The following is a 16,698-nucleotide window of genomic DNA, read 5'->3' as shown; positions in this document are numbered from 1 at the left end:
ATATATATGTATAAAAAGCTCCCTGATCAAGTCGTGGGGTCAAGATCATAAAACTAATAAAGGTCTGAGGTGGGGAGAAAACAGAAGAATGCACTGCAGCTGTGCTCCTCTTTCTCCGTGTGTGATGGTTTACTGCACTCACCTCTCCTTCTGGCTGCTGAAGAATGTCTCCTGGCCTCTTTGCCAGATACCAGGGGGTGTTATCAGTCCTGCCTTGCTCTTTCCACAGTAATGAGCCCCAAGACGTAGTATTATCTGTTTACGATAAGGATATTAATAACACTGCACTTCAGTTATGCTTTGGGCTCTTTTGCAGGGTGTATTTGTTAAGAGGTCTTTTAAAGCAGGACAAGATTTAGCCAGAATTGGGGTAATAAAATCAGCTATTGTTGTATTTGTTTTGTTCCTTTAAGTAGACACTCTTTCAGAAAGTCTTTAGATCTTCATTTATAATGTTCCATGTAAAAGTATACATCATAAACATGATGTATACATGATGTTATTAATTTTGGTATTTTGATTCAGTTTATATTTCCAGTTTACAATTATTATTTGGAAACAAGAACTGAGTACACAGCCATCAAAATACTTATTTCTAATACATGCAGGGTCAAAAAGTATAAATACATGATTTAGTTATATGCATATATCCTCCATTATTAATGGGGGCGGTAAGAAAAATAGCAACTTTTATTTGCAGAATTTTGTGTATGCAGTTATTATTTTTCCTTTTAAGCTTTGTTCACAGGTTTAATATCAGGACTTTGAGGAGAGCCTTTAATGCCAGCTACTTTATTAAATTGGGTGTCTAATACATCCTTACAAGGCAAACATAAAACTAACATTTATCCTAATAATGAATGTACTCATTTCTGACAACTTGATTTTACTTTGTTTAAACAATAATAACTTTACTAGGGCATGAACAGTCAAACTGAATAGCTGCAGATGTTGAAGCTTCTTAATCCCGATAAGGCACAGGCAGGGACAAACTTCTCTAGATCTTGTCTGTTTAATACCTTTACACAACATTGCTGCTGTGCTGCTGTGTTAGATGCTTTATAAATTTGATGTTGTATTTTTTCATGGTTGAAAGCTTTCTGCTGTTGGTGCAAAGTTTATGAAAAGGACAGTAATGATTTTTGTAGCTTTGACAGAGACAGCCTAAGAATAATGACACAACCCAGCTTTTTGGTAGAAGCTGACTGTACCTGACAACACCTTCATCTATTACACATCATTGTGTCTTTGTGTAGCTAGAACCCAAAAATAAAAATTTTGTAAGATTCCACACATCTTCAGTTATAAGATCTGATTTGATTTCTTTTTTTTTGGGGGGGGTAATCAAATCCTCTACAACAAGTTAAAGTACTATAATACAAATATGATAAAGGCTGGTTATAAGTTTAGGAATAAAAAGAAAAGATACAAGGTCAGAAGCAGAATACGAGGACATAAGCTCAAGAGTTCATAGTTTAAACTCACCCTTTGTCCACCTCAAGGTGATAGTCTTTGTTTTCAAGAACAATGGCTCTATTGGGAGATATGATATAGAAAGGAAAGGTTGTGGGTTCAAAAGTACCAGATGTCATGGTCAGATGAGAGGTCAAACCATTGCCTCTTTCTTCCTGTAATGCTGTTTCCTTTTTCGCTCTCTCTCCAGTGTCTGTATGGCTGCTACGTCCACTCCTCTATCATCCCCACATTCCACCGCAGGTGCTACTGGCTGCTCCAGGTAAGGACCCCTCTTTTTGTCCTCAACGGCTCACTCTGTTTTATTTAACTCCCAAACTCTCCTTTCCATCCACTAAAACCTGAATGAGTCACCGGATATCAGTTTCTATTAAGCCCAAGCGTTTACCTTTGACAGCCAGCAGGCAGACATCAACTTATTCCTCCTCCACCTCCCTCTTTCTTCCTTTCCTTTTCCCTCCCTGGCTTCCATTTCCCTTATCTTTCCCAGTCATTCACTTTTCTGATGGCATTGCCCATACAAGCCGTCCAGCAGGACGCTATCTCAGTCTGCTAAAAGCTCTGCCATCTCCCCTGCCTAACAGCTGCAGTGATGGGCAGTAAAAGCCTGATGGAAGAGCTTTCCCTGTACAGTACGGTGCGTTCCGTTGGTCGTCAAGTCTGCAGCCTGAAAGTGGTTGTAAATAGCAATCCTTTGATCCCCCCCCAATACATCTCGTCATTCTCCTTTAGCATAGCAATCATTACAGTTAGGGAGTGTATGATAGAGCCACTGACACACAGTTTTAAGATTGTAAGCACACGCACCAAGAATAAGGGCTTATGAGGTCTTACTAACTTTAGATAACTTGCATAATTGTTCAAACTCCTTCAAACTCATTTTTTGGCATTAAAGTCAACTCGCTTTTAGTCTTATTGGGACGTTATGTGATGGACAAGCAAATGGGCTGCACATTGCACTGAATGGCAGTCATTATCACAATACCAGTGTGTACAAAGTCACAACAGAAACCCATTGCTTGAACGCAAAATGTTGTAGAGTATTATATTTCAAACACTAAAAAGTCAAGTTTCTACATGTTAGTAATTTTTTTGGTAGCTGGATTCACTGTTCCTTGAAACAAAACATAAGCAACATGTTCAGTCACTAATATACTACAAAATGTTTCACAAATGTATGCTTTCTCTTCCAGTTCACAGCTTTGCATCACATTAGCTCCGTCTTTCTAAACAAAATTTCTTTGGTTGTTATGTCAAAAGGTCAACCTGTCTGAATACTTCTGAAAAGTTTACACACTTATAGTCTAGTAACAGATCCTACAGAGGGCTAGATAAAGAAACACCCTTATTCATGGGATTGAGATAAATGTTCTGGATAAAGAATTGCTGGAAAAATAATGAATTTCAATATATTTGTTTCAGCAATTCATAAAAGATTCAGAGTACCAAGGGAAACTGCAAAACACAAGGGAGAAGACAAAAAAGCCTCCCAACAATGCTGAATAGTAGTGATTTTCTTGCCTTAGGGCAGCACTGCTTTAAAAAGGGACCTGATTTGTTGTGGAAATTATTGCACTGGATTAGAAACACAAGTTTTCACAGAAAAACGATTAGTCCCCACATTTACAAAATGCAAGGTAAGGCCACCATTTAGACTAAGTGAAGGGCATTTAATCGAAATATTATAATAGTATTTAAGTTATCTTAAAACAAAAACACACTTTTCCTTACATAGAGATTTTGTTGTAATTGGTGTTGTTTTCAGGTAGCTACAATAAGTGTTAGGCATGATTTACATTGATAAAATAAAAGGAAATATAAAATGCATCAATTTGTTTCAAATTTGTGTTAAATTAACTGTTTTCATTTTTTTAACTGATTGGATATAATATTACTTTAAGGAAAAATTATAACACAAAGAATCTACATTATCCCTAAAAAATTATATATTTTTTCTCTTTTATGTCCTGTGTGTTCCCCTATCAAGCATTTGTATTTCAGTATGCAAATCTAATTATGTTGTTTTTTTTTCTTTCTCTTTTGTGCATCCACTTGATTATAATTTTATTATATCAAAAAGTAATAAAGTTTTATTTATTGGACGGTGTGTTTAGAGTTATTAAGAAATGTTTCAAAGAAAAATCTTTTTTATTCTTTTAAATCTCTGTCTTCTTCCAGTCATGTCTTTGCCCCATACATTTGAATAGTATGTACTTTGATGTAGCATCTGTAACCCTTGAAATGTTTAAAATTTTTTCAAATTACAGCTTTAAACTCTAATGTTTGTAATGGTATTGGATTTTACAGATGCATTTCACTGAGACTGAATTACAGACAATCATTTGTTTACACCAAGGGCAAAAAGTTTGGTAGGATTTAATTCAGGAGTGTCCGAGAGTGACCGGGGCTAAAAGTAAATTGATGTCCAAGCTTTTAGGTTGTGCATAAACAATTACTTCTTGATTATTTGGTTTGTATTGGTATAGCTCAAGAAATACCATTGAGACAATTGTTACAATTTTATTAAGTGTAAGTGCAAGTTAGTTCAAGGGACATACACTCACCGGCCACTTTATTAGGTACCCAATGCTAGTAACGGGTTGGACCTTCTTTTGCCTTCAGAACTGCCTCAATTCTTCCTGGCATAGATTCAACAAGGTGCTGGAAGCATTCCTCAGGGAGTTTGGTCCATATTGACATGATGGCATCACACAGTTGCCACAGATTTGTCGGCTGCACATCCATGATGCGAATCTCCCGTTCCACCACATCCCAAAGATGCTCTATTGGATTGAGATCTGGTGACTGTGGAGTTCATTTGAGTACAGTGAACTCATTGTCATGTTCAAGAAACCAGTCTGAGATGATTCCAGCTTTATGACATGGTGCATTATCCTGCTGAAAGTAGCCATCAGAAGTTGGGTACATTGTGGTCATAAAGGGATGGACATGGTCAGCAACAATACTCAGGTAGGCTGTGGCGTTGCAACGATGCTCAATTGGTACCAAGGGGCCCAAAGAGTGCCAAGAAAATATTCCCCACACCATGACACCACCACCACCAGCCTGAACCGTTGATACAAGGCAGGATGGATCCATGCTTTCATGTTGTAGACGCCAAATTCTGACCCTACCATCCGAATGTCGCAGCAGAAATCGAGACTCATCAGACCAGGCAACGTTTTTCCAATCTTCTATTGTCCAATTTCGATGAGCTTGTGCAAATTGTAGCCTCAGTTTCCTGTTCTTAGCTGAAAGGAGTGGCACCCGGTGTGGTCTTCTGCTGCTGTAGCCCATCTGCCTCAAAGTTCGACGTACTGTGCGTTCAGAGATGCTCTTCTGCCCACCTTGGTTGTAACGGGTGGTTATTTGAGTCACTGTTGCCCTTCTATCAGCTCGAACCAGTCTGGCCATTCTCCTCTGACCTCTGGCATCAACAAGGCATTTCCGCCCACAGAACTGCCGCTCACTGGATGTTTTTTCTTTTTCGGACCATTCTCTGTAAACCCTAGAGATGGTTGTGCGTGAAAATCCCAGTAGATCAGCAGTTTCTGAAATACTCAGACCAGCCCTTCTGGCACCAACAATCATGCCACGTTCAAAGTCACTCATATCACCTTTCTTCCCCATACTGATGCTCGGTTTGAACTGCAGGAGATTGTCTTGACCATGTCTACATGCCTAAATGCACTGAGTTGCCACCATGTGATTGGCTGCTTAGAAATTAAGTGTTAACGAGCAGTTGGACAGGTGTACCTAATAAAGTGGCCGGTGAGTGTAAATGTGCTAGCAAAGCTCTTACACCCACCTCAATTGAAGTAATCCTTGTCTATTTTGCATACCCAAATGGAAAAGCAAATAACTTAGGAACTGTAAGTCCAAATTACCCAAGTAAAATATTATAATTAATTATTACCATTAGCCTTCTAGTTTCTGAAAATATAAAGATTTTTTTTTTTTTTATTAATAGGTCTTTTTTAATAAAGACATGCTTGAGAATAGCCATGTCTCATTGCATTACATTTGTTCTACATCATGTCAACCACAAATTCAGAAAATTTCAGACCTTTAGCTACAACAGTTCCAGAGCTGTGGGGCTTTTAACTTTTGGTGTCACCAGTGTCCCCAAATTTCAGCAAATTGTGCGAGCATTTTGATGGACACAAAACATTTATAAAGCAAGTATTGTTCCACTTTTTTCCAGAAACAGTGTATATAACAAAATGTAGAATTTATAAACCTGAAATAACTTAAAAATCTATTAAAAAATAGTGAGACTGGTGACTCTTTCATCATGAAAAAATATTATTTACGGATTACTTTTAATCTGTGGATCTTGTGGACCCTGTGGGTTTTGAGAGATAAAAAAAACATATCCAGATCTTAAAAACTAAACTTTCACACAACTGTTCTCCATTAATAAAAATGGTGCAAGGTTGTGCGATCAACATATTTTCATGGCTATCTTGGAAATAATATTTGTGAACCCATACAGAAAAAGTGTGGAAGCTTAGTAAAGAGCCAAGTACTGAGTAGTGAGTTTCTCTGTCCACTGGGACACTCAAACATAGAAAAAAACATATTCAAACCCAGTGCAATGAGTTTTGGGATCACTCAGGGTCATGGTACAATCTTCATTTCAGCACACATACACAATCACGTTTCTCCATCCTTGCTGACCCTTTCTTTTAACTTCCATTCATTTCTAATACATTTTTACTGCCTAACCGTGACCTTTACCCTAAATCTAACCATTACGGGTTCACACCAAATCCTAACCCCAACCTAAACTCAATTTACACAGTCCTGCACCTAAAACCTAACCCTAAAATAGCAGATGTACTGATGGGGACCAGGCATTGTTTCTCATTAGAATAGATGGTCCTCACGATGTGTTACGATTTATGGAAAATTGTCCCAAACAATGTCAAAGGAAACTGCCCACCCACAAATAATTGTTAAACTTTAAAATGGGCATTCACCTCGTTTGTCCTCTACCATGAAGGAGCAACAAATATAAAATGCTTAGGATATCCTTGGTCGTCACCAATCTTACAGCTCAGTGAATCTCCTGTTGAATCTCCCAAGGCTCTGAGCTGCTGCAGATGTGTAACTAAGACATACTTTCTTTTTTTTAAAAAGCTGCCAAATACAATCTCATAAACAGGCCTTTTCTCACATATATTGCCTTTTATGAGAACAAGACTTACATTTTCTTGGACGTGATGAGTGTCAGACCATACAGCCTTGGAATAGAAACCACAGGAGTTAGAATACAGATTCCTGCAGCTGGGGACCACTAACACTGTCCTCAGAAGCCAGTGCAAGCAGCTCAGCTACAGTGTCTTTTTCACTTGCTCCCTCTCATTTTCCAAATTCCACCAAGCTCTAAAGCGACTCTGTTCCTAGGTCCCTATGTACCATTTGCTGTGTCCATATGAGATTTGCAGGCAGTAGTCTGTCAACATCATAGCTGCATGGAGACTGGAGCTCCCAGAGCGGCAACAGGGAAAGGTCAGCAGTGAGTGAAAAATGTAAATATTCAGCCATCCAGCAGCCACAGTCATGGAGAGAAAGGGATGAAAATAACTCCTATTACACAGCACCGACAGGGAGGGAATGCAGAGGACAGAAAGGGTAGAGGCAGACTGTGAATGGAAGAGTCACATGGAGTTAACTTTTAAAAAGTTTGGCTGGAAAAAAAAATACAAAGGAAGCAGAGTTGGGGGGTAGATTTTAAAGATTGAAGCACAGTGTGTGTAAAAAGGGAGAAGCAAGACAGACAGAGGAAAGTTAGTAAGAGGTGTTCTGTGGAACATGGGAGGGGTGGTTAACCAGGGGTGTGTATGCCTCTTTATCCACTCCTCATCCACTCTTTATTGAGTCAAAGCCTGGGTAATGAGACAGGGGACAGGAATAAAGACCTGTGAGGGGGGTCTTCTCTCAGCCCATTCATTGTCTTTGTTCTTTTCACCTCTCACTCTCAATATGCTCATCCTCCACCTGCACCACCTCCACCTCCTGACTGCATTAGACCCTTTCAGAATGTTTGGCCCATTCCCAGCAAATGACCGAGAGAGAAAAAGAAGAACTGCTGCAGACATCCAGGGCTGAAAACAATGAACCCAAATTGCTGCTACGAAGAAAATCTGTCTGGAATGGTCTGTGCGGGTTTGCTTTTAACTGAAACATGATCCATAGACCCCTTCAAAAACACAAAATAAAAAAATGGAGTAAGCAAATGAATCCTACTATGACATATTCTCATGCTAAATCTATTTAACTGAAGCAGCAATGTGCATATACAGCCAATGTAATGCACAACATGATAGGAATTAATGTAATGTGCAGGTGCATTATGAACATCTGAATTTAAACAAAAAACTGATTTAAATAAATTAAAAAGGAAGACTGTTTAAATATATATACTTACAGGGAGACATTAGAAGTTTGATATTTCACAAATCAACTATCAAAGTTCAGTGATACTGTGAGCCCCATTTTTTGTTTGTTTAAAAGTATCATACTTTATAAAATAAAAAGTTTTCATTACTGAAATGTAACGTTACCGTCAGTGTTGTTTTTGACAGACACCTTAGATTTAGTCTTAGTTTTAGTCTTTAGGGACAAAAAAACATTATTAGTTTTAGTTGCATGTTAGTCATTACTATATGTGATAGTTTTAGTCAGTTTTAGTCGGCCTAAAGTCAGAAAGGTTTTAGTGTAGTTTTATTTTGCACATCATAAAACAGCTAACCTGTAAAATTTAGAATAACAGCCAGATTCTTTACCAGACTGACAGCTCTTGCCAGGATACTACAATTGCTGGGTATACAATGCTGCCGTGCAGTTCATTATTGCTTTTGGGCAGAAAACTTTCATTAATAGAATTCAAATAAACTTCTTTATGAATTAATGCCCTTCTTTATACAGAACTGTGTCACAAAAGTTGGGTATATAATAGCTAAATCTAGTTCAACAGATCTCAGTGGTTAAAATTGCGGACAAGCTGACAAAATGTACAAGAAAGGAATGGTTCAGACACACAAGGTTTCCATCCAAAAGCAAACACTTCCTGATTTACTTTGAATTATGCATTACACAGAGATCAATCAATCTTCATTGAATAATGTTTTTGCAAGAACAAAAACAGTCTTCTTTTCTTTTTGGCAATTTTGGCTTTATTTCTTCAATTTGCCCCTTTGTTACCACTGCTCTGGGGTCAAAATAGCTTTAAATTCACAGGGGTTTAATATAAAAAAATACAGAGAGAATCTACATAATTGCCTTGTAATGGAATTTTAATCTGGACCTACATTTAAAGAATGTGCTTACTGAAAGTTTTAAAAATATTCACCAAAAAAATGTTTTAATCACAACACAAGGAAAACATTTGCATTATATTGAAATAGATAGGAACAATAACTATGAGAAAGACATATTCAAAGGTCTATTTACCTTTTTATCTGGGTCTTTATATAAAGATAGTAAGTGTGCAAATAAATATTTTCTTTGGATATATTTTAGTGATTCCTTTTGGTAGAAAATAAAGAATGTTTAGCATCACCTGTTGTGAGCTGGAAGAAATAAAATATCGATAGTTAGACAAAAGGATTCTTTGTGATCAGCCACATAGTTTATTAAGAAGCAAGAGCAGGAAGTGCAATGCTGCTGAGAGCGAATCATGACTGTGGAGCGTAAAGCACAGACTGAGGACATGCACATTTCTCGAGACACATTTCTGCACAAGCTTATTTGGAAGAAGTTAAGCATGCAGTACAAGACCATTCCGGCTTATTTCACCCCTGCAGCTGCTGCCGAGGTCCATCTGTGGTCCAAACAGGATGCAGCAGCACAGCTTATACTTCTTAGCTTGTCTAAAAAGTTACAGCACAGTGATGCATTTAATACGTCTGACAGAACCCATGAGTTGTCATGTTTTCATCATCAAAGATCCTCATTTAGCTCGTCAGTTCTCATTACCATTATTAAAAAAAAGAAGCGTCAACAAAATAATTTCATCATCGTCGACAAACACAACACTGGTTACTGTATGGTCAAGCAGTTGCAGTCTGTAAATGATAGTCTCTACAATAGTCATTTGCTAAAGTTTCACCCTGAACATTTGCTGTTCAGGGTGATACTGTAGATCCAAGCATATTAATAGAAGGTTGTGTGAAAGGAAAAGGGCTTAGCAGAAAATGTTGTGTAAGCATCAGGTATAACTGTTGTATGGGAGATTTACAAGGTATCAATTACCTTACTACATCTAAAATTTTATTTTGCTTGGTGGGGGATTAACGTCACATCTGGAGGATATTGGAGAGGTATAAAATAATTTCATTACACCACATTCATGCTGTCATTCATGCAAAAGAATGACCAACTTTGACAAAACACACTGCACAGTACTTGAAAATACTTTTTCAGTGTTGATGTTTGACATAGAAACATTCATTTTAAAGGGTAATTGTAGGAAACTCTTACTTGGATTTGATTTAGCTGCAGGGGGTAATTATCAAATTTAGCAGAAGTACAGTAAGTGCTTGAAATACATTAGTTTGTCTTAAATAAATCAATGAATTAAAATGTATCAATAGATACTGATGACAAATTACGTTTTCCAGGATATTGTTTTTTTTTTTTTTAGAATCAAAATAAAGAAGAAAAAAACTGTATGTCCATGAGCCACTGACTGATTTGGTAGTCCCTTTCTCTTGTTTAGTGCTAATCGCATGTAGGTTTTGGCTCGTGGCTCTACTTCAAAACAGACAGCAAAGTGTTCTTGTGCTACCTTGCAGGGCCACAAAGGTGGAGGATAATTATGATATTATTATGGAGGGTGGTTCTAAGGAAAAACTTCATTTTTCCTGCTGCCTGACTTGAACACAGAGAGGGGTCAATAGCCTATCCCTGCTTTCCCTACTTTTAAAGAGGAGGAGAGAGGAATGAGATAATGAAATGACTCGTAAGGCAGGAGGGAATGCTGACGACCTTGTTTCTTCAGAGCTATCACTTTCCCCGTCTTACCCCTTGCAGCTTAGGCCACTTTGCTCTAGTCTGTCTCATATGAATACATTAATAATACCATCATTCACTGCAGTTACATTTTTCCTATTACATTAGTCCTTCGGACTATAATGACTTTGGAACTACTTGAATTAGCATTATGTTGGAAAATGACTTGTCACTGTTGTCCTCCTGATCATTTCACTACTATCAGACAGTATTTCAGCAATTTTAATTCATAGACTAATTCAAAGGTTACCTAATTGGACAGGCAGAATGATAACTTTGTGATGAAGAAGAGCCTTTAGCGCTCTAAGCTGAGCACTGCTGTCCATGGTGCTGAAACATTGTGCACATTTTTTCTTTCCCTTTTCCCCCCTATTCCTGACTGTTGTGCTGTATTACTTTATCAAACTACCTAAAACCAGTCAGCAGATCATGAACAGGGACCAACATGTGTGCTCATCTTGCTTCACACCTCTGCTCCAGAAAAGACAGAGGCCTCTCTCGTCTGACTAATTGAATAAGAAATGTTGAGAAGCTGCTTTGCTCTGCGGGTCCATCGTTAAGGTGCGCTGGCAGGATATCCAAAGCGGTCCATGCCTGCAGGCTAAAGGCAGACAGATGGATATTTTATATCTATCAGAGTCCTCTATTCTTTCAGTTGAGTTGCCTCTGTGCTGAGCGCTGGAAGACAGGTGCCTGACTCAGAATGGTTCAGGTGATGTGTGATGACGGAGCAGAGCTGTCAGGTCCAGATGCACATCAGATGCGTCCAAACTATGCAAGGCAACACAATGAATATTTCACAAAGATAAATCATGAATGAGGCCGGGCACTGTTCTGTTGATTTCACTGAGAGGGTAGAGAATCGGTAAAGCCTGGCGAGGTTTTGACTGGCTGTCTGAAACCTCGGGGCAAACGGAGGCTGCAGAAATATAATTGCCTTTAGCTATGCAGGCTGTTGTTTGCATCAAATGGAAATGCACCTCAGTGGAGAAGGGTTTCAGATTTATAGTGTATGACTTTAACTTTAGTCAACATTACCGTTGATACCAGAACTTCAACGCTGGACTGAATAAGAACAGGTGGTGGTACATGCTTGTGTATTTGCCTACCTGTCAGTGTCTGTACATCCTTGTGTTTGTGTTTTAGATTTTGGAGCTCTATTGCTGCTCTATGGTGGGAGACCATAGAGGCCTCAGCAGCATGCTGCTTTTGGCATCCCCTTCTTTCTCTACCATGAGGAGAACAGCTGTTTCAGGAGCATGTTGGGGTGTGAGCCACGTCCCTGTGGCTCCAATGTCTCCGTCTTCCTCTCATTATGCGCTATCATGCAAACATTACTCCTCTCCATCCTGTGCATTTATTTCTAAACTTTTCCATCTTCTCTAAACACTTTAAAAATCATTTGATTAGTTTTAACCTAGTTTGTTCCCAAAGCAGTGACTTTGGGCCGTGTCTCCTCCAAACAAACAGAATGTCACTAGCCTGCTTAATTATCAGTGCCCCAGCTGATGCACCCTGTTTCAATACAATGAAAGAGAGAGAGAAGTTGGGTAAAGCTCTGGAGGCATACTGAGCCTTCTCTCTTTATGGCAGTCTGATCTGTTCCTTAGTGCCCGCGACCTTTTCTGTAGGCTCGTTGCCTGGCCCACCAGCACGGCCAATTATCACAAATCCCCCATCGCATTTGTCTTGCCATTTTCCCTCTGCAGCCAAGGAGGCATGCGTGGCCAAAGGCTCATGCAGCCTCCTAACCGGCCTTGGTCCAGATTGAAAAACAGTCCCCCAACAGGTATGTGGTTCTTAAATAATTCAGTTCTCCTGAAAGGTTAAGGCTCTGCCAGTAAGGCAAATTGACATTCATTCTGCTCCAGAGTCCTGCTCCTCTTTCAGTAAGAGTAGCCATCAACATGTTTTCAATTGTGACTTCAGTTTTGTTATTGACACCAATACCCTACATGATAGTCGTATTTGCCTTCTGTTTAAGAAAAACACAGACTGGACCAAAGCCTAAATCGCAAATTTGACCATTCCCCCCCCATTTTATTAGTTATTAAAACTGTTATAATTAAAGATATACTTGTAAAGGAAAATAAAAGTTATGCATGGTGTTTATTATCTTTATTGCAACTTAAGTGTCATGTGCATCTTTTTTTTAATCCCCCTTAATAAAAAAGGTATTTAGAACTACCTTATGCCACAGTTACAGTAGCAACTATTTTGAGGTTTTACTTTCTAAGCTCTGGATATTTGAAGTCTGACTTTTTGCAGCTTTTAAAAAAATAGTAATTCATATTCTTTCCTATGAAGAACTCTCTAATCCAGTGGGCTATTCTAACACATAACATACTTTTTATTTAAAGCCTTCTGTTGCATTCCATTGTACATTTAACCTCTACATCAGACTCAAGTCTTTATCAGCATCTAAAATTGTTTTCCTCCATGTATTCTGTACTATCTATTTTTCATCAACTCTATTTTTATCTTTTCCTCTATAGAAAATGATATCTACAGAATCAATTGTATGCTCAGGGTGATATTTATTTATATGTCTACCCTGAAATTCTTAGGCCTTTATTGTGATTTATTAATCTGTGTGTGTGTTTCATAAAGCAACCAAAAACAATCTGTGTCACAAGGCTATGCTGCTTCTTGCTCATGTCGAGCCCTTAGTCTGCCTGTGTCATTTTTGCACGCTCAGGCGTGATGGCAGAGCTGCGCACGTGGCTCCCAGCTTCCCAGAGAACACTGGTCGCAGCTAATGACCAGAACTGTCTGATTTGTCCTGCCCTGATTACTCCTCTGAGCCCCAATTAGTTGTGGATGAGGCCCGACATACCGACAAAATCACTTGGATGTGAGGGAGGGATGAGGCAGGATGGTGAAGTGAAGGCAGAAGATTGGGAGAGCATTGAGCAACAATTAAGATCAGCAGAAAGGTGTTGCTATGAAAGCTGAGTTTTGCAAGACTGGAGTCACTGGAGCCACTTTGCATTCAGTCAGTTATTGATCTCAGCTCCCCTTTAACCAGCCACCACTTTAACCAGCTCTGATTGAAATTTCTATAATTGCCAATTTCATTGTGGAAATTTGTGTCTCTGAGGGTACTTGCATTTTGCTTTAAAATAGGCTGATTTCTCTCTGGATTACCGATAAAGATATAGCCTTGTGTTTAGAACGATATACATAAAAAAAAGCTCAGCCAATGTAGCTCAATCAGTTATCTAGCTGAAGAGAAAGTAAAGTCAAACAGGGCTCAACAGTATTTGGTTATGATGCAAAAACATTGACTATTTGTTTCTCAGATGTAAAATGGTTAAAATATGTGCTTTTGCTTTTTTCACTTTTTCTTTACCATTTCTCTACCAGTCAACCCCCACCTCCATTCCACCTCTTCATTTGTTTTTATTTTGCAATACTGGACTAAATCCTTAACATTGTTGATCTGTTTCTCCTCTATAAATTGTAAGAAAACAAAAGCAAAGCTCTTCTTTTTTAACCCAGGAAAAAGTTACTGCGAGGGCACATTCAGCCTTCAGAGTCAGCCTTCTTTTAGTTTTTTCTGAAGTGAGTACATTCCATACTGAACTCAAATGCATGAACACCCTTCAGTGGTAGAGCTCTGCTCCCATCTCCGTCTGCTCTCCCCCGTTTCAAAATACGCCCACTCTAGCCAGCGAGGAGGTGGAAGGAAGCGAGCCTGGTAGAACTGATGTGGCGGAAGGGGAGGGAAACAAGAGGTGACAGGGTGCTCCGAGAATGGCGATTAGAATTAGAAGATTAGAAGTAGAGGATAATATCATTTGGTGGAGATGAGAGGGAGCAAATGAGCAGCGCAAATCACCTAATGTTAACGAGCTGCCTCTTAAATTGCAGTGGCCAGGCAGCCACTTGAAGCAAGATCTGGGGATGTCTATACTGCAAAGGAAGGTATAATGCTATCTTTAAAAAATATTTATTTTCCCCCATTGCACAAGAGCAGAGTATTTTTGTTGTGTAGCATGGTGCAGTACGTTTTTTAGGAAATTGTGTAATATATTAGTCAGCCTTAGTGCCCATTGTGTGGAATCTTAAACCTCACACAGTATACAGATAACAAATCTACCTCCTGACGCACTCCAACATGGCACAACACAGCAACAATGAAAATTATTACCTTTCTTAATGGAATTACAATATTTCAGCTGAAACTGATCTTTGAACTAACAAGGGATGGTTTGGGGTTGTTGTCTTACGAAACTGCGAAACATTGTAAAAATTTAGATTTTCTTGTCAGTCCAAATATTTTTCTTTTCTTCTAAAGATATATAAAACTGATTTCAGCAGCTCAGTATAAAGCACATTTTGCGCTGTTCGGGGGGCCAAAAAAGTGTGATCTAGCCAGACATGGCAGAATTTACAGGTATGTAGCAGAACTTTTCTTTTCTGTTTATGCTGATAACGTTTGAGAAGGGTCGTTGAAATATACATTTCGATTTTAGCCGGAAGCCGAGCAGCAGGAGAATGACTTTTACTGGCTGCGTTTTAAATATTACATGACTTCCTGATGGCAGTGTGCTGTCTGAGGTTCTGACTGGCCTGTATTAACCTGCCCAAATAAATCTGCCTTTTATCCCCATGTCGTCCCATCTTCTGGAACCTCTGTCTCCTCTGTCCTTACTTAATTTTTTTCCCTGCTTCCTTTTTTCACATCCCAGCTTCAACTGTTTCAAAAACATAATTTTATCTCTATACACCCACTTCATGGTGCAACCCACTTTTATGTGTGTGTGTATGTTTCTCTTTACGTGGTGTTGCTTCTCTGCCAAGACTCCTAACGTCATATGCAGCCTGGCAGGTGACAAATAGTTTTTTAATTGCTTGCACCAGGAAAATCATTAGTCTCTTCCCCTTCCTTGGTGGGACCAAGCAGGACGTGCGTGCAATCATAATACCCCTACTTCTGTTTCCCCTCAGTTATTTTTAGAACAGGTATTTTGGGGACTGTTTCAGTGTTTGGATGTAAACCTATGACTCGTCTGCGAATGTGTGTGCACATGTGGCCTTACACAGGGACAGCTAGGGTGGGCTAAATGGTCCAGAGGCCTTTTTCCTTCAATGTGACGGAAGGAGAGAGTATTTGTCAACTCTGCTTTTGCCTCACGAGAGTTTTTCTCATTGCTGTTGCAATTCCAAAACCCCTGGGAGTGTTTGTCTCTGTGTATGTGTGTACTTTCTTTTTGAGTGTATGTGTGTATACACCTCTGTGTCTGGCAGGTTCTGGCCCAGACTATTGGGCTGTAGTGCATTACTGTAGCGGTGGCCAAGCAGATGAAGCCATCCAGTTTATGGAGTAACCTGCAAACTCCAGCTGCTTTTGGTTGGGATTGTGCTTAGTGGTGAGATATAGTATTGATTTTCTCTCCTTGGTGCCCTTGCCATCCCTGTGTAGATATGCACCAGTGCTCAGCATCCACTCACAGAGGAAAGGGGGTGGAAGAATGGAGGAGGGGAAAGCAAAGGATGATGTTTATGTGACGATACTGACCCCATTCGTTCACATGGAAAAGGCATGAAACACACGGTGCATAGGCAGCAGAGCAGAATTGGGTTTGTGAGGCTCAGATTGCAAGATGAACCCTGAATTTGATTTGTATGTTATACAAGAATTTGTTATCGCATGTCTCAGCATTTGAGGGTGTTTGTACTTCTGAATTCTGTTGTGTTTTCTACACTACAAGTGGGTTAATATAGAATCTGAATAGAAATGTGTGAGTGAGTTTGCTCCTGTCTGGGCATCACCATGAGGACCATTTTTGCAATTTCACCATCACATTAAGGACCAGTTGTTATAAAGGGAGGACTTGCTGGTCTTCATGACCTATTTTTCCAATGGTTAATTTTAGAGCTAAGGTGTAAATTGGGTTTAGTTTATGGTTAGGGTGAGGTATTAACTAGTAAAGAGTTAGGGTTATTGTCAAGATTAGAGCATAGAAAAGGTTAAAAATTAATGAAATCAATCAAAGTCAATTGGAGTGAACAACCACAGTCAAGCAAGATACCCTTGATTTTAATCCCAGTATGGAGGTTTGTTTTGAAACTATTCAGTGGACACATTTCTACAGATACCTCTCAGCCACAAAGCAGCAGAGATGGCAAAAGTACTCACTTTCCGTACTTGAGTAAAAGTACAGATACTTGTGTTAAAAAATACTCTGGTAAAAGTGGAAG

At 39.1% G+C, this 16,698-nt stretch overlaps 1 protein-coding gene across 5 annotated transcripts in view; it reads left to right on the top strand.

Annotated features, from left to right (window-relative positions):
- The window catches only part of LOC107083923 (calmodulin-binding transcription activator 1-like), a 401,719-nt gene that overhangs the window by 313,199 nt on the left and 71,822 nt on the right, over positions 1-16,698 (top strand). For all 5 annotated transcript variants that reach the window (XM_015373494.1, XM_015373495.1, XM_015373493.1 and 2 more), the window contains one exon: positions 1,664-1,735. In XM_015373494.1, the coding sequence (XP_015228980.1) occupies positions 1,664-1,735 (72 nt within the window). The remainder of the gene's footprint in view (positions 1-1,663; positions 1,736-16,698) is intronic.

Source organism: Cyprinodon variegatus, unplaced genomic scaffold, assembly GCF_000732505.1.
Source record: "Cyprinodon variegatus isolate N-32 unplaced genomic scaffold, C_variegatus-1.0 Scaffold87, whole genome shotgun sequence".
Taxonomy (NCBI): Eukaryota; Metazoa; Chordata; class Actinopteri; order Cyprinodontiformes; family Cyprinodontidae; genus Cyprinodon; species Cyprinodon variegatus.
The sequence above is the reverse complement of the archived record's forward strand: the minus strand, read 5'-3'. Positions and strand labels throughout refer to the sequence as shown.